The 21,923-nt window shown below is 34.0% G+C and overlaps 3 protein-coding genes, 1 long non-coding RNA gene and 1 other non-coding gene across 8 annotated transcripts; 3 read left to right on the top strand and 2 right to left on the bottom strand.

Moving 5' to 3' along the window:
- Window positions 1-12,392, bottom strand: LOC105839929 (synaptotagmin-14). Of its 3 annotated transcripts, none has more exons than XM_028192638.2 (8): window positions 11,637-12,392; window positions 8,932-9,075; window positions 8,496-8,630; window positions 8,297-8,355; window positions 8,003-8,182; window positions 7,453-7,776; window positions 6,591-6,944; window positions 1-6,395 (listed from the first exon to the last, which is right to left on the bottom strand). In XM_028192638.2, exons 1-8 carry the CDS (start codon window positions 11,668-11,670, stop codon window positions 6,183-6,185), a joined length of 1,443 nt encoding a protein of 480 aa, XP_028048439.1. In that variant the 5' UTR covers window positions 11,671-12,392; the 3' UTR covers window positions 1-6,182. The 3 variants fall into 3 exon arrangements, with proteins under 3 accessions (XP_028048439.1, XP_036142591.1, XP_012542037.1); XM_012686583.3 differs by having other exon boundaries at window positions 3,660-6,395; window positions 8,887-9,075; XM_036286698.1 differs by lacking the exon at window positions 8,932-9,075.
- Window positions 12,393-12,609: 217 nt separating this feature from the next.
- LOC105839930 (probable cardiolipin synthase (CMP-forming)) lies at window positions 12,610-14,780 on the top strand. 2 transcript variants are annotated; one of them, XM_036286700.1, is made up of 4 exons: window positions 12,610-13,034; window positions 13,242-13,589; window positions 13,966-14,238; window positions 14,323-14,780. In XM_036286700.1, the coding sequence occupies exons 2-4, from the start codon at window positions 13,254-13,256 to the stop codon at window positions 14,590-14,592; spliced, it is 879 nt and encodes a 292-aa protein (XP_036142593.1). In that variant the 5' UTR covers window positions 12,610-13,034; window positions 13,242-13,253; the 3' UTR covers window positions 14,593-14,780. The 2 variants fall into 2 exon arrangements, with proteins under 2 accessions (XP_036142593.1, XP_012542038.2); XM_012686584.3 differs by having other exon boundaries at window positions 13,981-14,238.
- A 534-nt stretch (window positions 14,781-15,314) lies between these two features.
- On the top strand, window positions 15,315-17,408 carry LOC105839928 (complex I intermediate-associated protein 30, mitochondrial). Its single transcript, XM_012686580.3, has 2 exons — window positions 15,315-16,054; window positions 16,143-17,408. The coding sequence occupies exons 1-2, from the start codon at window positions 15,687-15,689 to the stop codon at window positions 16,663-16,665; spliced, it is 891 nt and encodes a 296-aa protein (XP_012542034.1). The 5' UTR covers window positions 15,315-15,686; the 3' UTR covers window positions 16,666-17,408.
- A 128-nt stretch (window positions 17,409-17,536) lies between these two features.
- Trnar-ucu lies at window positions 17,537-17,609 on the bottom strand. Its single transcript has one exon. It is a non-coding gene; the product is annotated as a tRNA-Arg (tRNA).
- A 161-nt stretch (window positions 17,610-17,770) lies between these two features.
- On the top strand, window positions 17,771-21,493 carry LOC118645821. The gene is made up of 2 exons (XR_004963429.1): window positions 17,771-20,260; window positions 20,405-21,493. It is a non-coding gene; the product is annotated as an uncharacterized LOC118645821 (long non-coding RNA).
- Window positions 21,494-21,923: the final 430 nt, after the last annotated feature.

Raw genomic sequence — 21,923 nt, forward strand, 5'->3', positions numbered from 1 at the left:
CATATCCAATGGCCAACCAGGAAGTGGATATTGGCATGTTTCTTTGTACAAAAAGATTTAAATTTATCAAAGAATGTATAAATAAAAGATAATTCATTAAACTCTCGGATACTCTGTGCTTCTAAATTCTCATTATCGGAATATTTTAAAATCTCGTTTACAACAGTTTGTCTTCGCAACGCACATCTAGCGCACATATTGCGTAGTAAAAAGAGAGCTCACGCTTATTGTGAGGGAGTGTCTGAAATACAGTGTCAAATGGATGCCACCAATCAAATTAATGCTTTAGTTAAACTTCAGTTAAAGTTAGGATAAATTAATAAAATTTGATTGACGGTGTCCGTTTGATACTGTGGATTTAAGACTCATTCTTATTGTGACGATAAAAACAATTTTTCTCGTGTCCTAAAGGAGATTTCTGAGTCCCCGCAATTATTTTTATTCTTAAAATGTAAATGATAAAATAGTTCGAGCATGGATTAATATGTCATGATGAAAATCTTTACTACTATAGGCTTGAAAAAGTCAAGCGTTAAATGATTCACAGCATTTGTTCATTAATTATTTGTTCATTAATCAACGTTTGTTCATTAATCAGTCGCTGGCTTCGTCCGGTGATCTAGGGGTTCCCTAACAATCCTTTGGTCTAAGGCTACTACTTTCCCACGTTATTAACTATGCGCCTCTGTATTTTAATGACAATATCAAACCGCATAAATTGCTAGTCACGCTTGCCAGGTAAATTGAGAAAACTTGTGCAGTTTCGAATATAAAGCATGAAGAGCTACTCCAAACAAGTTTAAAGAACACTTATTAGTTTAGTTTATCAAAGCTACTTTCTTTAATTAGTTAGTCAACTAAACTCTGTATTTGTGCATGGACTACATAATTGCATAATTAATTACTTAAACATTCAATAATTATAAATACAAAATGCTAAAAAAATTATATTTTGTTACATGTGCATCAAAAGCCTTTTTTGTGTCACTTTTTTGAAAGTCACCGATTCCTCAAGGAGTTTTCTCGCACAAGTGATTCATTCCCGCACCGTTCAAGCGTTCGAGAATAGTCTTGCAGAAATCGTTTCCGTATCATGGTCAAATTACTCGATGTTAAGAAGCATTCTGAGTATCAACAATAACATTAACATTCATGAATATGACAAACTTATTACATTTTTCAAGAAACAAGTACAAGGATTTCAAAGCAAAAAGTCGAAAGTTTTAACGACAGAAGAAATTAAAAAATTCCTCGACGAAGGTCCTGATCACTCGTGCGGGTGAACGGCGCGCACTCATAAGAAATAGCTGACTTTTCGGACTTGTAACACAATGTAACAATTGAAAATAAACGTTCTTTCGCAAATGAAGCATGACACACACACACACACACACACACACACACACACACACACACACACACACACACACACAGACACACACACACACACACCACCACCACACACGCGCGCGCGCGCGCGCGCGCGCACCCACACGCAAATATAACTAGATCTTGTTTTTCGTTTAATTTTCTATTCAACTTTGACTGAAATATGACGTCAACATCAAGAATCAAGATAATTTTTCCATTAAGATTTAATAATGTTAAAGGTAAAAAAAAGATTTAATATTAAGATTCAAAGAGAAAAAAGTGAAAAATATAGATTGTAAAAATGACAAAGCTCAATTGTGCTTTGCTAAAAGGAAATGCGACTTTAATAAAGAAATGTTAAAATAAAATGTTTACGATAAACAAATAAAATTCGTATGATCAGTTTTTTAATATCTTGTACATCTTTATATTATGAATCAATTTTTCTCCCATAATCTAACTTGGACGTGAATTTAGCCTTTAATCGTATTCTCTACTTCTGCGTGTCCTAATATAGCTAATTTAACGCAGGAACCCCTTGCTCAAAAGTTCTAATATTAATGCATATAGATTATGCCACATCCCTAACGTACTCGTGATCGTGTATGTTTCTATTTCATTTATAATATATCGACTCTACAATCACATTTGCATTTACGAAGTGAGTTTTGCGAGTCATTGTGCGTCATTGAATTGTCGAACTGTTGGTCTCGTGTTCCACCATCTCGATCCGAGAGAGAAAAAGAGAGAGAGAGAAAGAGAGAATCTCGCTAAACTGTCATCGCCGTCACATCGCGGCGATAATTGCCGACCCACGCGTGTATCAATCCATTCTCGAACCATCTCAAGACACGAACTGTCCAGTGTCCTAATCTTATATATGTATCCTTACTATTATTACATCTGCTGCTGCTAATCCATCCAAATTTTCTTCAGGCACACCTGAAGGGAACGTGAGATACCATTCTAAATTGAAGTTAAAAACGAAAGTAAATAATGAGAGAAAAATCATTGTATGCAAATATAGATATACGTATTATTCATAAACGTCTCGACGAGCAAAACGCGTATAAATTTTTTTACGTAATGTAAGTTAATATTAAACATTTCAATGGCTGTGAGGCCATTTAGCTTAATATTATCAATCACATTAATTTATTAATAAATTTTGTTTTTTAAGTAAAAATCTCTTTCTTGCATAAAGTTTTTATGATTAATCTTGGTGTTAAGTATCATTTATGTTCTTATCTTAAGCTTAACTTATTAGCTAAGTACATATTAAACTAAAAATAAGTTCATCACTGATATTTTTGGTTCGTTTTAAAGTTAATTATCACCAGGTATCTACGTTTCATTCACGTATGCCCAAGTTGTAATAACGCAGTTCAACAGGAATTAAATTTGACAAACAAAAAAACAGGAATAATCATCCCCATAATTTTTTATTCTGAATTGCATTTCTTATCTCCGTAATTCTTCTTTTTCACGTTATAATTTTAAGATGTTTGAGATGTAAAATGTAACAAAAATGTAAAGAAAATCTATTTAGATGAACTTTGCTATTATACAGTTATAGCACATAATATGTTGGAAATGTTTATCCATTCGTAGAATTAAATGCAATGTTAAAATTTCCAGTTCTTAGAGAAATTGTTACAAAAATGAAACTAATAGAATTTCTCGAATAAATAAATTGGAATATTTATTTTTGCAGGAAAATTATTGATTAAATTAAATCTTCCTCATTAGAATTTTAAGAGTCTATCAAATATTTTTCAATTGTTTATTCAAACTTAATCTCAAATTTCTTTAAACTATAACATGAAAAAATAAAAAATTTTTTTCTTTTCTTGTTGAACTGCATAATAAGACTATATATCGAATAACAAGAAAAAATCGGATGGCTATATTGAGTAATGTCAAATGCATGCGAGAACACGGGCTTGATATTCGCCACATTGATTTATATGAACAAACACAAGCAGATCGGATATCGGGAGCGAATATAAACATCAATAATGCCTTTTCGCTTGAAGTTATTCCATTGATAATGTTGCGTTCGAATAAAGTTCAAAATATTCTCGTCAGTTCAGCAGCCATTCCAAATATCGTGTCGCAGTGTCGATGACATAAATACTCTACTTCTATATATATTGCGTTTATCTTTCTATATTGAAGCTGATATTTGCCACCATAATGTTTACTCAAATTTTGTAAAAAAAATTTCTGATTTTCGAGGAGTTTTATTTAAAATTCTCAGATGAGATTAGAGAACATTTCAATGTAGCTTTGGATCTTAGCTCCAGTCTCAAAAGCAGAAAGAAAAATGATTTGAGATGGAAAGAATGTTGGGCAAATAAACGCACAAGTGTCCGGAGGAAGTTACAGCAGCACTTCACTTAAATATTTAATAATGCCATTTTAGGAATCAAGAATCTACATTATGCAGCACGCGAATAATTTCTGGTTAGTTCCGATTTAGCATTAAAGGAATAAAGTTGACCGAATTTATTGATCATAAATTGCTACGAATTAAACGCAGAATTAATGATATAGAACATGATCGACTGTTTTATAAAAATAAATATTTAACACTCATCAAAAATAAATTATGATCATGTTCAATAAATTGTTTAAGAAGAATTTTATCAAAGTACGTCAAATGTTGAATAAAGATTGAACTGGATGCGTTTCAAGTTCCAAACTAAAGTAATAATAAATTAGAGACACTAATAGCAAATCAGCTCCATGTTGAAATAAATGTAAGTTTACAAAGTAGTGTATAATTACAGCGATGGCAATTAATAAATTATACATAGCTTGATGGACAATTTTGAATCAACAGTCTTACTTAAAACTTTGCAAATAACTTTAAGCGAAAAAGCATTATCGACCGCTCGTGTATAATTATTATATATGCAGCAAAATAGGTTAATATCGACACAATGAAGAAGTAGCGGTAATAATTTACGATTTGAAAAATAGTGATATTGTTGAGATACGTATGATATAACTATAATGAATAATGTATTCATTTACCATAGAAACAATATAAAGTATAGAATGTTCAATTTTTCGACAAAGAAAAATTTAACTTATTCGACAGTTTTTTTGGATTCTAATAAAATCTTATTTTGAATCTAATTGAAAATTTACACAGTAATAAAAAGCAACATCAACTTTTAATGAATTACTATCTAAAAGTGAAGGAGTAGTGAATTTATTTTAGGAATATTTTATCTAAACTGAAGTACATTTTAGCCTCGAAAATTGAAAAAAAATCAATAAAAAGCTTCTTAATTAATAAAAATAATGATAGATATTCAAAGCCAGTGAAACGCTTGCTATTTCGATATTACATTAATTTACATATGTATAGAATAATTGTTATAATTGGATAAGCAAGTCAAGTCGTGTCTCAACAATTTATTATTCTACATAAACAGCAAGTATAGTCGTACATTAATAATTCATTGTGCCGATGTTATCCTATCTCAGGGTGGACACACGAATCACTTTTCCAAATTCTCAAGTTTTTCAAAAAAGAAACGTGTTTTCCAAGAAAACATTTCAACAGTTTTTTTTTCTTAGATTAAAGTACTAACCTTTTTAGAAATTTTCTATTAAATCTCTGAAGATTTTCAAGTAACTTTTTCTTTTAGGCTTTGATACAAATAAAATCGAGAGGTTCGATTTTTAAGAATACTTTTACTAAAATCACAGGAACTTTTGGCTCTTCCTGGATTTCAACATTTGGCTCATTCCTAATTCAACAATTATGAAAAAAACTCTAATATTCTTATAGAGTATTTCCTAATCCATGCAAAAGTACTTTTTACGGATTCTCAGAATACCTTGAAAACGATTAAAGAATCCCATATCTTCTATCGTATAGCCACCCTGCATGTCTTAAAGTATTACGTCAAGAAATGTAACAATCCATTTTTCGAAATGACGCCTTGTTCAAACATTTAAATTCTCCGCTTACACTTCACTTCTCCAGTTTAGCGTGGCGCGCATAAAAAGGGTGAAAGGCACAAAGTAAAAAATGAAGGATTCAGATTGGCTCAGGCACATGTCGAGTCGGAGAGCGTCGTACCATGTGACAGGTACGACGATTGGGCCGGAACGTCGATAAACGCCGGGACAACGATCCACGCGATCGTCGGGACTCTCAACATCGAAGACTAGCCACACTGCTCCCATCAGCGTATCAAAAAGGAAATGTACTTGGTACATTTAGACAAGAGTTTGTGTAACTCAGAATTTACAGTGTATTCCAAACAGAGCATCCCGAACAAAACAAAGCCCAGAAAGTTTCAAAAGGACTTAATTTAAAATTCGTAACATTGAAAGTTACATCTTTTAACAGGGAGAACTTAGAACGCCGTTTAGACATTGATACTCGTCTAACAGAGCTCCAAAACATTAAGATATCTCTTGAACTTTATTATGTTATCATATACAATGTCCGTGGATTTTTTTTTCATTTAACAGACATAGAAGTCGGAACGTCTTCGCGATATTATTTGGACGCTTGCATTGTTCGGGCTCTGACTTGGGATTGACAGACCGATTGGAATATTGACTTCCGTTCTTCAAACAGGCAGTACACAACATGTCTCCGTGAGATAAGGAGAAAGAATTGAAATCTCTCCCTCGAGATAAAGCCTGCCGCGAGCAATTGTTTCCTCTCTGGAAACGCCCATCCATCTTCCGTACTCGTCGGTGAGTACGGCAGTTAAATCATTTCGCGCTCGAATAGCTGCGTCAAGAATGAAATCCATAAGAGGCACTCACACGAGAACACCTCAGGGGCGCAGTAGCGAATGCCAGCGTTGTATTTGCATCGGTTGCCTCGCTGTCCGCATCTCGTTCCAATGCTGCAGCTCCTCGGATCCAGAGCTGTTCAGACCCAAGGAGAGCCAACCAATCATCTCCCGTCCTTTTCTGCCCATTCCACCTCGTCGACGATTGTACACGGAAAGGAAGAGTGTCACATCTCCCAGTTGGAACAATGCAACCTATATTCAGGAATGAGATATCCCATATATCACATTTTAAACGTTGTTAATCCTTTAACGAAAAGCATATAATTCATTATAAAGTAATCTCATTTGCGAAATCTATATATTTTTAAGAATCAATTGCCGATTGCAATGTCATGATTTTCGTTTCAAATACAACACAGTTAAAGGGTTAAGAAAAAAAAAGGTTACCTGAAATATAAAAGTCTCCTTATAGAGGGGATTCGGTTGGGCGCGTTTCAAGCCGGTCTTAGACCGACCCATTTCGTGATTGTTGCTATCGATAAGAGCCAATTTGACGTAAGTGTCGGGAGGTTTTGTATCGTTTCCACCACCGCCGCGGAAATGAGAACCCTTGATTATTTCAACTGATAAGCGGCCTGTCGTACCATTGTACGCCAAACCGATCAAGATTTCGGCGACACTGCCTCCTTTCATGCTGCTGCCATAAGGTGGTATGGCTGGAGAGGCATACGACTGGACCGACTGTTGTGATCCCGTAGAATCGCTACGAGTTAAACTGCTAGTCGTTCCCCAATCCTGTGCCTGAAAAGCGTAATACAATTTTCATACAACTTTATTCTCACATAAATTACATGATCAAATTAGATAATATTTTGTAAAATCAAATTAAGTTAAAGTTAAAAATCGTAATTTTTTCAAGTCAATTACTTAAAACAATTGGATCATCAAATAAATTTGATATTTGTGTAAATTAAGTTTATATAAAAGCAATATTGTTTTTATATAAAAATAATTTTTTAAATACTTTTTTTAGATAAATTGTGTTAACTTAGAAAAAAAAGTTAATAAAATAAAGTTTGTGCTTTAAAAGTAACTAATTGAAGTTAAAAATTAACTCATTTAAAATTAACTAAATTAAGTTACAAACTTTTTAACTTTGTTATTTAACTTTTGACTTTTTAACTACACGCTGTAAATTATATTATATCTGGGTACATTGCACATCACTCTAATTATTATTAAAAGATGTCAGTAATATCTTTATTTAATCAGCTCATGATTAAGTATAGTCTTTTAGAATTAAATTTACCGAAGAAGAAAGCGGTGGTTGAAGAGTTAACCAGAGGGTCGTCTCTAACTGAAGATTAATTTGATCGAAGGACACTCTGGTCTCGCCTAACAATCTTTCCCGACGCATCATTCTGCCGCCCCATAGATACACTCTGAGTCGCACTCCCATTGCATTTACATCCTCAGGATTTACACGAGGAAGCAAAAAGCTCTCCATGTACTGCGGGGATGTTCCTTGTCGAACACGAGTCTTGCGTCTTTGCTTTTTTGATGGTAGTAGCACTAATCGTACCTGGCTGCCGCCAATGCCAGAGGGATAATTCCGCCCTTGTAATACGTGAACCTAGGAAAACAATATCTCATTTGCTAACAGCCATATAATTAAATAATTTAAAGTGAATATGGGAATTTAATATGCAAAATAAGAAATATTTTAGATAATAAATTTTATATATATATTGTAAGAGCATTTTGTTAAGACAAAAATAATCCAAAAATAAAATTAAAAGTAAAAATTATAAGTGTAAAAAGTAAAATTGATCAAATAATTAAATAGTAATTATACGAACTGTCATCTCGCGCATTGGGGCATCATATAGAAAAGCGACTTCCAAACTGCCAACTTCCTCGGTAGCCGTTGTACCCATCGTTGTGATAACATCATTGGTTGTCGAGTCATTTTGCTCAACTTGTATTTCTTGTTCCCGATTATCGAGTATAATGCCAGAAGCTCCAACTTCCACTACACACTAAAACAGACGAAACGGAATATAATGTTAAACACAAGTTCCTTTAGTCTCCAATTCACTGGATTTTTTTGCGAAATTTTTTACAATTTTTCTTAAGCACAATCAAGAAATCACCTGTTGTTGATCTGCTGGAGAGTGTTCTTCAGTGCAACTGCTGGAAGTGGTCCCAGCATCTATGAACAATTACGTGTAAATAATTACGTGTATATAAACATGTTTTATGTATACTCATCCTTAGAATTCTAATTCTAAATTTTAAATATAATTTAAAGTTCTAATTGAATTTTTATTCTATTTTGTTACCATTACTAACCTACGATAGTTGGTCCGTCCTCCGCTTGGATAGTTAACGTATCCGGCGGAGGGTGTGCACGCAAATTTAATCGTCGAAGAGCGTCTTCCTCTGAATCAGAGCTTGTTTCTGGATCTGAATAAGAGAATGCCTTCCCTACACAGTGAAATTATATTTGTTATTATGAATTATTTATTCCGCAAAGAATCGCGAATATGTAAATTTTAAAAATTAGGCAAATCTAGTGTAACAGATTACAAGTCAATTGGTTTCGTGTTTTATTTAATAAATTTGAAATTAAGTCGTGTTATCACAAATCGAGAGGGGAGTAAAATTCAAATAAATTCGAAATGATGAAAATCTGCTGGAAGATCAGGAGTTGTGGAAATCAGGGTAAACCAAGATCATGTACCTATGTTTTTCGAGATTTGAGATGTGGAGCTGTTGGTGGACTCACAGAGAGGCACACAGACTCCGCCGAAGAGTGTAGTGGATGAAGGCGGCGTGAAGCACCACTTCCGGGACAGGTAAAGGAAAAGAGCTAGAAGGAGCACTACGAAACCGGCAACGGCACCCAAAACTGCAGCCGCTTCCACAGGTACTAAAAACAATCCGAAAAATCCCAATTAAATGTATTGTAATTAATTGAAAAAAATTATTTTTATAAAATTTCTTTTCAAGAATAGGTAATTTTTTTATGTGTAAAATTTTAAAGAAAATAAATAACGCTAATTTTTTTAAGGGTGGATAACATTTTCTTAAAAACAATACGTAAATGTTTCAAAGTTTTTTGTTCTGCCTCTGATTTTTTCTTAAAAAAATGTCTTGTATTCCATTACAATTCTTCTCTCGTGTTTTTTTTTATTTTCCTTATTTTCTTTTTAAGTCTTTTCGTCGAGTTTTTACAAATTTTAAATAAATTATTAATGCTGCTGGTACTCAGTGAAACTTACCCCTATTATTGTGTTAATGAGATGAAAACTTCTGATATCTCATTAACGCAATCAAATTTATTCATTCTATCCAACGTCATCGATTTTTTCTTTGCTTTTTCATGACTATTCCATAAATAAGAGGTTGAAATATTCGACAATAAAAAGGCTAAATTGCATTACAAGAATTCTTTTCCATTCTACGAACGAATAAATTATTTAGATAGAATTTATATAATTTATAAGAATTCTCAATAAATCAATATTGCCAAGTTTTACGCATCTTGATGACCTTCGATGCAAGGTCTCTGGGTAAAAATCTTGTCTGTAAATGCTGAAGAATACTATACACTGATACAATTACTGCTTAATTTCTATTTTAATTAAAACTATATAAATAATCGCATGTTACCTTTATTGTCAAATAACATCAGACTTAATAAAGCAATTATCAACGTGTATTAAAATTGTACTTTTCAATTAACTTAAACGCGGACTATCTTGCTAAGTTTCATCGCACGCAATTAATTATCTAATGTAATATCAAGAATGGAGTTCTCGTTTTCCATGTACATTATATTATTACAAGATATACGCGAAACGCTTCTATTCATTATTACATGATCAGTTACGCGATCAGAGAATAAAGAAATACGATTTAACATTAAAAAAATATAAAATTTTTATTTAGTAATACAAGCAACTTATAATTCTTTCAATTATTATATTTATTATTATTTATGTAATTATTATATATATATCATTTTAACTAATAAACATTCAGTATTTCACAAAAAATAAATGAAGAAAAGTGCAAAAAATAGATATACAAAAGAATTTAAATAAAATAAACTAATCGATAGTTAAATGATAAAATTCCACAATTATGTGATATCAAATTAATATAAAAAAGATTAAACTTCTGTAGGGTCATATAAATGGCATATAATAACAATTATTATATCAAATAATAATTGTAACAATTATTATAGTAATTTAATGCTTTAATTAAAAAAATGTTCCATATGGTAACAAGAAATAAACAGAAAAGAGAGCAAAAAGATAAATGCCAAAGAACTTAAATAAAATAATCTAATAACCAACATTAAATAACAAAATAAAAAAAATAGTACAAATACACTCGCAAAGATAAACAAAATAAAATCGTTTTCATAACAAGTCCCTTTGTGCCTCTGACAAAAATCAATCACAAATAATCCGATAAATAAAATTAAGTGACAAAATAACAGTCAAATAAATATGAATAAACCCGGCAAGGCAGATCCAAAACTTTCGGGTGCAAGTCCCCGTGCGTCTAAAAAATTAATCATAAAAATCGAAGGCTCCGCGCGCTTTCGCCCTTGTGAACTTGAGGGATTTTTCAGCCGCCGTGGACATCGGCCGTCGTATCGAACGCGCGGCGACGACAGCGTCGGCGACGTATTACGCCGTATAATGACCTGGAATAATTTATTATCGCTCCAGTTGTGACAAACTAGCCGCACGACACATAGACACCTGCGGAACTGCGCAGCGTTGCACGCACGTTTTTACCCTCCCCCCCGCGATTAATAACGGCGCGGCGCAATCGGGAAGAAAATGATTATCGTCTTATGCGAGCGCGGGTTCGAGCCGCTCAATTCTCGGCTGGATATTTCGCAACCGATTTACCCCGTTAATCGGCAAACCCCCGGAGAAACGTCGTCGTTACATTGCACCGCCACCCTCCCCCTCGCCACTCCATCCCTCTTTCGACGAACCCACGAACGCATCGCTCTCGCGATTTCGAGAATTGCTTGCGCAATGCGGAGAGAGAGAGAGAGAGAGAGAGAGAAAGAGAGAGAGAGAGACCGCGATCGGATCGACGTCATAATTTTCCACCCATCTATCTTCGATCCCAATTAAAGCGAACGACGATCCGGCTAGAACAGCCAATGATATCGATTCAAGACCTGATTTTCGACGCGTTCTAATGAAATGAAATCAGAGGGGAGAAAGAGAGAGGGGGGGGGGAGAGAGAGAGAGAGAGAGAGAGAGAGAGAGAGAGAGAGAGAGAGAGAGAAAACATGACATTCTCGAAATTAGACGATATACATTTTTATTCGCGAATAAAGCGCGAGTCGTCACCGTCACCGTCACCGTCACCGTCGCCGTCGCCGTCGCCATCGCCGTCATTGTCGCGGTCGCGGTGGCCGTCGCCACAGGGGCTCCAGCTAGATAGTGGACTTACCCGCCAAGAAGTGGTCTGATCCAGCCAGAATCATACTCGTCCACGGTGTGACATTAAAGAGCTTCCTTACGTGGCTCGGTCGTGGTGCGGTTCCTCCGGCCGGGGGGTTCGCCTCGCGCGGGATCGCGAGCGCATTATCCTCGTCCGCGAGCAGGTCGCCAGGCGCCGTCGGTCGCCCCCTCGCTCGTGAGATCGCCAGGGGTTGGTTGGGTGGTGAGAGAGAGAAAGAGAGAGAGAAAGAGAGAGAGCGCGCGGCCAGCCTTAGCTTCGGGCTGCTGCTGCCAGCCGCAGCACACGGCAGACGGATACGTGGTGGACGGGGGTGTATACGTGTGTACGTACACGTGAGGGGGGCGGAGGGAGGCACTCTGTTGCTCGGGGTACTCTCGACGACGACACGCGCGACCCGATGCGCGCGCGCGCGCCTGCCGCGCCGCAACCCGTTGTACACGCGCGTGCGCGTGGCGCGACGCGTTGCTCGCTGCTAGGCGCGCGAGAGAGGGCCTTCCCCTTCACTCCCCCGTGTCCTAGAGGAGAACGTGCGAGACATGCGAGAGCGATGATCAAACTCTAATTAGCTTAATCTATTTTACTATAATAAAAATGATTTTTTTTTATATAACCAATTATTTTTCAACACTCAATTTTTTGCTTTTATGATGTAAATTTCTCTTGTAATCACGAGTTAAAACAGTTTTTTGGAAAATGTTTCTTAATTATAATATATGCTATTTTTATAATTGTAATTCCTTCTTTCTCCCTTAATCCTACTTTTTTATTAATTTAAAATATTTTTCTGTTTTCTCTTAAAATTATAATGACGTATTTCTGATTTTTTTTTGTAATTATTACATTTTATTTAAAAAGTATAAATAAATACAAATGTCTACTTAAATTTTATTATTATATGTTTTATATACAATGATTAATTTTTACCAAAATGTTCAATAATTTACCAGGGTTTTTTTTGCTAATTATTTTGCCTAAATAAAGTTTATATAGTTTATATTTTCTTTAGTTTTATTTTTTTTAATAATTACATGTAAGGTAAATAACTGAATATAATATTGACACTTTTAGAACCTTTCACCTTTAGATTCATGTTTAAGCTGTTCATAGTTCATAGTGCGGTCTGGTGCGGTCCGGTGAGTGTAGTGAGAGTTGGAGCATGATAATTAGATAACCTCAAAAATGAAGCGGTTTGTCGTGTAGAAGGCATGCGCGTATTCTGCGTAAAATAATTTGCGTTTCAAGCGGCGTAGAATATTTCAGGCAATTTCAGGACTTACGGAGAACAATCATACAGTGTGTTGTACTCTGTTTAAATTAAACCGTTTTAAATTAAAACAAACAAATTAAGGCGAACGACTCTAAGCGTCTAAGCGCAACAGTGAGGTGGTAAGTTTATACGAATTAACTATTGTCAATGCTCGATTTAATAATTTGAATAACCCAAGCTTAGAATTTTGAAATTTAATTAAAATGATGTAATCCGCTTACGAAAAATATTCCATTGTACTTGTTTCTACATCATAAGGCATATTTTACACATTTATTATTTATTTACATAAAAATAATGCTTTTTTCTTAATATTTTCCATATAGGAGCAAACGATCATGAACTGCTTCACTGTTCTGCCGTTTAAATACCATGCAGCTTTAAACAAAAGTCTAATAGAGCACTGCTTAACACGATTTATACCCGTGTGCCAAGCCAGATTCTATGTCACAGAGAGCGAAAGTCGTTACAGACAGCGTCCTGTCAGTCCAAACGAGCGGACGCAAAGGAAACCATTGCGGATACGTATTGTGCAAAATTTCAAACACACACGAAGAAAAGTGGAAGAGATAATCGAGAAGGAAAACATCTGGACAATACCTAATCTGCTGTGCATGGGTCGCATCGTAACATCGCCATTTCTAAGTTATCTGATCTTGTCGCAAGATTATCAGGTGTGACATAATATTTTGATGAAGATATGTTAAACCTATAAAAAATCTTAAAGCTTTTGTACAAAATTAAAATGCTTCTGTGGAAAAATTCCGAAAAGAATCTTCACCTGGCTGTCTCTCAGAATATGTAAATGTTACAATATAATATGTAATGCAGTTTCTATTTTGAGAAAGCAAGAAACAAACTTTCTTCATGTTTTGATAAAGATTTCTGTTTTTGGACACTTGTTTATTTATTAATAATATAAAAGTATAAGTAAAACTGACATTAAAATTTGCTAAACCATTTCTCTATAATTGATTTTATTTATTTGTTTAATATAAAGAGTATGTTAAGTCTTCTTCGAAAATGTCCTTAAAAATCTAAAATGTAAAGTATACCATGGCACAGATAGCGCTATGGCTACTCGCGTTTGCAGGACTGAGTGATTTAGCTGACGGCTGGATTGCGCGCACCTGGACGTCGCAGGCGTCCAAGCTCGGGAGCTTCTTGGATCCGGTCGCGGACAAATTGCTCGTCGGCACTCTCTTCCTATCTCTGGCGTGGGTCGGTCTGATACCGGTTCCGCTTACCTGTCTCGTCGTCTCGCGCGACGTTGTTCTAGTGACCGCTGCGTCTTACATCAGATATCGTTCCTTGCCTCCACCAGTATGTATATATTTTGTACCTCTTAGTTATACGTCATTCGTCTGAACGTATTAATGGATTAATCTCGATGCGATATAATTTCAGAAAACCTTGGCGAGATATTTCGATCCCACACACGCTACCGTACAATTGGCGCCGACCCTGACGAGCAAGCTGAATACTGGGGTACAACTGTCTCTCGTTGCTGGAACGTTGGCCGCTCCAGTTTACCATTTTGTAGGCCATCCAATCCTGCAATGTCTATGTTATATTACGGCATTCACCACAATCGCTGGTGGCATCAGTTATTTGTTATCAAAGGATACGTATAAGTTTTTGACGAAAAAGAAAACACCGACGCGAACGTCGCCTTAGCCACCCCAATCTGTATATTATTATGTATAATATTGTATGTTTGTTGAAATTTAGATCGTATGATGTATATTACTTCCTTTTGTACTATTATGCTCACTATATCTTATGTAAAAATTAATATCCTGTATGTATAAAGTTTTGTAAAGTACATTTAGAATGATAAACTCAATATTTTTATTATGGAAAAATGCTTTCAAATTATTATAGAAAAAAATGCTGTGCTTCTATGCCTTCTTAAATCTATTTCTATATATTTAAGAATATATTTTTATATATTTCTATAAATTTTTTACATCTCAAACCAAACATTTGATTATTTGCACAAAATTGTTTGAGAATATTCTTGTATTTTATGAAAAAATTCTCTATGATTTATAGTCAGCTAGAGCTTATAATTAGTAGTAGATTTAGTATCAGTTTTTTAAATTTTTTATTTTAATGTTTTATTATCTTTATTTCTGTTTTTAAAATTAATTTATATAAATTTTTGTTTCCTTTATATATGTTGCTAGAGAAATTCATGTACAATCTGAATTTAAATTTTACGTCTTAAACATTTATAATGAATAAATATACAATTTGTATTTTATTACAAATGTATATAATGTAGCTTTAATGATGTTTATTTATAATTAAAAAATATTTTAAATATTAATTATAGAATTACACACTATAATTATTGTATATTATAAAATAATTATTTATAATTTAGAGTTATAATATTTATATATATTTTCTTTTGCATTTTACTTTTGAAAATAAATAAAAAAGATCTGTAGTCTATGATTCGCACATTTCCGCACGTAATATCGGTCAATATCGGTCAACGTAGGTTTAGAGCCAAAGTCAAGTGTCAAGTCTTCAAGATCAATTTGTTGTTAGTTCTTGACTACATCTTGTTCTGATTAGAATTATATACAGAGAGTTATTTTATATCGTATAGACACTTTATATTTTATACATAAAGTGCTTCATGACAATGATGTTAGATAAAATTAATTCCGGAAGGAGTTAAAAATCGAAAGATAACATAACCTAGCACGACATAACTTCTACAGTCTCTGCGTATAATCCCCGTATAATTTCAAACAAGTATGAGCATACGGGTTTTCGGCAGAATATTAACGAATTTTGCGATCGGCAGGAGAAAACTGCATACGACCTCAACTCTATGTTTTCTTGAACGAGATCGAAAATCAGGTTACAAACGGTTGTACGACAAACCGCCGCCGGTACAAGATCTGAATATATTTAGGAGAATACGTGAGGGATACCGGCAATTCAAGGAAGAGTTTGGCATTCTGATGGAGGAGGTGAAGGAGCAACTGCGAATGGATCCTATTATTATATACAGACCGAACGAGATCGACGTTGTGTGGCGATTTCGGGGCAATCCGAAGGCATTGGATCAGTGGGTCACCACGTGCGACAGCGATTACAACGAGGGCTTTTCAACAGCCAAGTGAGTATAAATTATATTTCCGAAAGATCTTAAAAGATTCCAAGTGATTTTATTCCTCACAGTTCCCCTCTGTCTCATTGTTTCTCAGATTGGAGCTGTCGTCTACCGGCACTGGTGTATTCTATGGCACGCTGAACAACCGTTTGCCCAAAGACGGGAAAATCAAGTACGCCGGTTACGTCAACATAAACAGCGTGCCGAAACGAAAGTCCTTCAAGCGCGAGGTCTACCACGACTGGACGTCATACACCCATCTCGTCCTACGTGTCAGAGGTGACGGCAGGTGCTACGTGGTGAACATCGCCACCAGGGGTATATTCGATCTGACCTGGAACGACATGTATCACTATGTGCTGCATACGCGGGGCGGACCCTATTGGCAATACGTCCGGATACCATTCTCCAAATTTGTATTTGCAAGTAAGGGCAGGTTGCAGGACGTTCAGATGCCGATCGAGCTGCACGAGGTTTCGAACTTTGGTATATCGCTGGGCGACGATGTTTCCGGTCACTTCAGATTGGAGATCGACTACATCGGCTTGGAGTACGACGAATTCCATACAGAAGAGTGCGCTTATGAATCTTACGATCTTACAGGCATCAGATTCTAGTATGTACATACAAAATATGATAAAGACAATATTGAAAAGTATTACTTTATTGTTGCTTTTATCTATAAAAAGATAAAAAATAATAGAAATAATATACGTTGTACAGTGTGAATAATAAATTTATTTACTTAATTTATATTTGGCAAACTTGAAAGAGCAACGAACTGTTTTCTGTTTGTTGTTATATTTATTTATCTCTGAGGAACAGTCACATGGTATTAAACAATTGTAAACAATTTCTGTGGTTTGTCCTTCTAAGTGTTTGTTATAAAAAAATGAAACATTACTATTCTGTACTAATTGTACATATGTATAGTAGAGCAAGTAATAAGACAGATATTTTATTTATATAAAATTCTTTTTTCCAAATATGCTAAATTGACTGTCGGAAAGTTTTCACTACTCTGTTTTTTTGTTGTGTCAGATTTTAGGACAAAATTCTATTTATATAATAGCATAGCATATTATATAATATAAATAGAATTCTGTCCTAAAATTATTATATTTATTTGAAATGTGCATTATTTTGATTCTTCAAACATTTTCCGTATTATACAGCAATTAAATTATTAATAGAATTCTAAGCTGAATTCTAAAACGAATTATAGATCGTCTAAAATTAGATCTTAAACTACATGAATATGTATGTATGCGTGTGCTCGCACGCGTGTGCTCGCACGCATGTGCATGATTACGTACAAACATACATAAACTTTATATTGAATAAAATATAATAAGTAAATTAATAGGAAGAATATTTCCAATTTTGTACTAGTTTTTAATACTTGTTTTATTATTTAAAATAAGAATACATAAGAAGCACCCATAAAAAAACAAAGAACGGGGAGGAGGGAGAAAAAAAAAAGGTAGTCATCCCTTGTGGGGATCGAACCCACGACCTTTGGATTAGAAGTCCAACGCGCTATCCTCTGCGCCAAAGGGACTGAGTAGTCCTTCTTGAAATAAAAAGTAATGTAGCACCATTAATTTATTGTGATAAAAAAACAATTAATTTTTACATATTATCGCGATATTTTACTTAAAATTTTTTTTTCATAATAAGGAAAATTATTTTAATAATTTTAAGGTTAATAAATTATTCTAACAATTAACTTTTATTATTTTAAGTTTTTAACAATTTTATTTTTTTCGCAATTTTGTTAAATATACAAATTGATCATTGCAACAATTTCAATTTTAAAAATCCTTACAATATTTCGATAAAGGTATAAACAAATTATACTTATTTCAAACTATAATTTATTATTTTAAAAATCAATAATACATTTTTTTTTTTAAGTACAAAAATACTTTGAATTTTTTTAATGGAACTATAATTTTCTTTTTATAAATGATAAATTGAAGTGGATGATTATTCACATAACAATAGTAGGAACAAAAAACTTCTTCATAAATCCGAGAACTTTTCTAAAGGCATTCAAGTGAACTATGAAAAGATTTTTGTTTCTGAGGGAGTTTTCTGTTGTTATTGATAACTTAAAGACGATGTCAATATTAATATGGATAGTTGAGCTTAGATAAAGTCTTTTTTTTATAGAACTTAAATAAAGTCATATCCTTATCTAAATAATTATCTAGATTTTATATATAGGTAACGACAAATGGTATGTATAGAAAAAAATAATGTTGAATAAACAACATCAATTTAGTTAAAATTTATTTTATTAATTCTATTTTATTATTAATTGATCAACACGCCATGCTTTTCTTTTACAAATTCAAATGAAAATTTAATAACGTTACAGATGAATCAATAGCATATGTTTGTGGCAGCCCGTGATATTGACTCAAATTCAATTGATTCAACAATGTTTTTTTTCTCAGTCCGATTATGGAGACTAATGAGCTTATCAAATTTGTGTTTTGTGACACGTGAAATCGAAATTCTAAATTATTCCGTGAAAAAAAACGTATGAAAGAATTTAACCACAGATATTTTAGACTTAAAAAGAAAAAATAATATGCTAACGCGATAGAAAAATAATACAATGTAATAAAATATGAAGACAATAAAAATCTAATAATAATGATAATAATAAATTGCATTTAAAAATCTCAAGAGTGACAGTACCGATTTTATTCAAATTGATCGAAAATTAAAAGCTCGTATCGATATTATTAAACGCTATCTTAAATTTTTATCTTTATACATATATTGATATATTAATGTTATAAATTTATTAATGTTATAAATTTATATAATATTTAGATAATAAAGTAATGTATACTTAATCAACTTTGCCGCGAATTTCTTCTAAATTATTGACATTCCCATTTTGTTATAAAGCTTTATTGCACGGAAGATGCATGGCTTCCGATTTTAATTTTCTTTATTTACTTTTTATCACATTTTTTAATCATATACTCCAAGTATAAAGCGCGTTCTTAAGTAATAAATTCAATAGCGGGCTTTATTTAAAAAATTGGTTTAAAAACGTTGAAAATTAGCAACATTAACTGTCGTGTTCAATTTAATACGGATCAATCCGTGACATCCAAAAATCTCCGAATTTGTGGAGATGAGATCCTGTAGATTTTAATGTGCAAATTAATATACTCGAGTTCTCAAATAAATTTTGATATACTTTCAAACGACTTTAACTGAACGAAACATATATAGTTTATAAATAAAAATAAACAAGAGTTGTAATATTTAAACACGTTGGCGCAGCGATGCGATTGCATCGCAATTTTTACTCGCGACTCCGATTTATTTATTCGTTCAGCAATCATGGCCGAGTCAAAATATTATTCTGAATGGCCTCGTTGTGTTTTGCTACCATTTGGAAAAAGTATAGCGATAATAATAATAATAATAATAATAATAATAATAATAATAATAATAATTCGTTCTCCGGAGAACACGAGTCGATAAACGGCGCGCATCTGCAACGTCCCGACGCCGCTCGTCGTCGGCGTCGCGTATTGACCGCGGGGATAACGATAATTGTATTGTCGCGTCGCTTGACGACGACTACACGACGACGAGCGAAATCATCAACGTGAGCGTAATAATCGTAATGCCGACAATAGGCGACGCACAAAGGGAATTAGACACCCATGCACACACCGCGCGCGGAAGCGCGTTCGCGCGCGGCGCGGGCGCCGGCGTCGGCGTCGGCGTCGCCCGGCGCCGATGCCCGCGCGCATGCCTCCCCGTGTCACCTCCGCGAGGACGTCCGGGTTGGCTCCTCTCTAATTACATCGATCCCCGACCGCCCACCCGATTGGTCCAGCATCCAGAATCCGCGCCTCCTCCGCTCGCTCCGCCGCCGTCGTCGCCAGAGTGCAGGTAAATCTCATGCGAACGTGAAACAATCAGATCATCCGGGAAACGCCGACGGGGGTGGTGGTACGAGGGACAGAGAGAGAAAGAGAGAGAGAGAGAGAGAGAGGAGCGCGGGGTCCATGGATGCTGGGATGTTGCGGAGTGTTGCCCAAGTTTTTTAGCCGCCGAGCGTTTAATAGCCGGGGCTTTACAGAAGCTTGTTGCCGCGGTTGTTGTTGTTTCTGTTCCGTTGCTGCTTGATCTCGCTTGATCTTTTTTGAGAAATAGAACGGCAATGCATAAAACGTACGTATGATGCGCGAATCGAAGATAATGAGAGAATAATGTTAAAAAATGAATATGGGAATATTGCGCGAAGCGAAATTAAAATAAAATGATGCCAGATTTCTAAATGTAATTTTCGATTAACGATGCTTTGTGTTTTCACAGATAATTTCTTCTATGGATTCTGAATTTGACAATAAATTCTAGCAAATACAAATTAAAAAGAGAAATTTTTTTTTTCCGAAAAATCAATTCCGAATTGTGGAAAAATACCCGTCATAAAAAGTAATCTGCCATATTGACTAAAATATTAACCATAAAACAATAATACAAATAAAATAGGACATCCTATTAAAGGATCACTGCAGTACGGTCGCTGAACAACCAACCCAGTAATAAAAATTTTTTTTAATATTGAAAAAATAAATCGACCTCTTTTAGATCTAAATTTCATGCAGTTTTGATTAAAATTATCACTTTATACTTGAACGTGTAATTATATTGAATAAAAAGGAAAAATATGTGTATTATTTTATTGAATATATCTATAACAACAATTTATTACGAGCAAAATGAAGTGCATTAAAGAAAACAAAAAGAGATAGTATATAGAAAATAATGCTTCAATCAAAGATTAGAATCGAAGGGGAAATATTTGAATGCCGACGGGTAATAATAATCGGGATTCATCAGAGAACGCATCGTTTCATTGCAAGAAAATTGAGAATAGAATGAACTCACAGCAATCCCGCTGTTCACGTTAAACCACGCGCGTTCCCTTTTTTTTTTCATTCTTATTCGCGAAAACCCCCTTTCATTTCTTCGCGGAGCAACGCATGATTGGTATTCGCGATCATTAGAGCAACTTATACTTTTTTTTTCTTCTATTGTTCCTGTTCTATTGATATGTATTTATAAAACGTGCTTTCTCATTTGAAAAATCAAAAAATGAAACAGTTGCAGAAACATTGCACTGTATTAATATTGATAAAAAACATGATCTGCTTTTATAGATAATTAAAGAAATAAAAACCTACAGTTCATATTCATGCTTTTTGTCTATATAAAATCTCTCTATAAAAACGGATTTAATCTAATTTTTATATAGCGTTATATGTTCCAGAACAGCATAACATTTATATAATCGACAATGAAATATTTTACATCGAAATGAAAAGCTTCTAGGAATTCTGCATTAACTTGTAAATATTTTGTGCAAACGACTCATGTTAAGGGAAAAAAAAGAAAAAAAAATGTAATCCGCTATGTCAATTTTGGGGCCTAAATTTTCATACGTTTTATTTTTAAATATATTGCAAAATCATTATTTATTACGAAATACAATGTAAGACCCTGACAGAAGACACTTTCTATATAGTTTACATATGCGTTTTCAAAATGTTATTTTCAACTTTTCTTTAAGAAATACTATCCAAAAACAAAAGTAGTGCACCAGTATCGATGGCCTTTTCTCTATTCTATTCAAAATGGTGATTCTTTCCATAAAAAGGATATAGTTTATCCTAACGTAATTATATTGGAAGTGTATTTCTACAGCGAATATCGCATCTCTTGATATTTCCATCAAAAAGATATAACCCAGATAACACAAAATATTATCATAAATATTTATAAATATTTTACAAATTTATTTTCAAAAAAATATTTTTTAAAGATTATATAA

Source organism: Monomorium pharaonis, chromosome 5 (genome assembly GCF_013373865.1).
Source record: "Monomorium pharaonis isolate MP-MQ-018 chromosome 5, ASM1337386v2, whole genome shotgun sequence".
Classification (NCBI taxonomy): domain Eukaryota; kingdom Metazoa; phylum Arthropoda; class Insecta; order Hymenoptera; family Formicidae; genus Monomorium; species Monomorium pharaonis.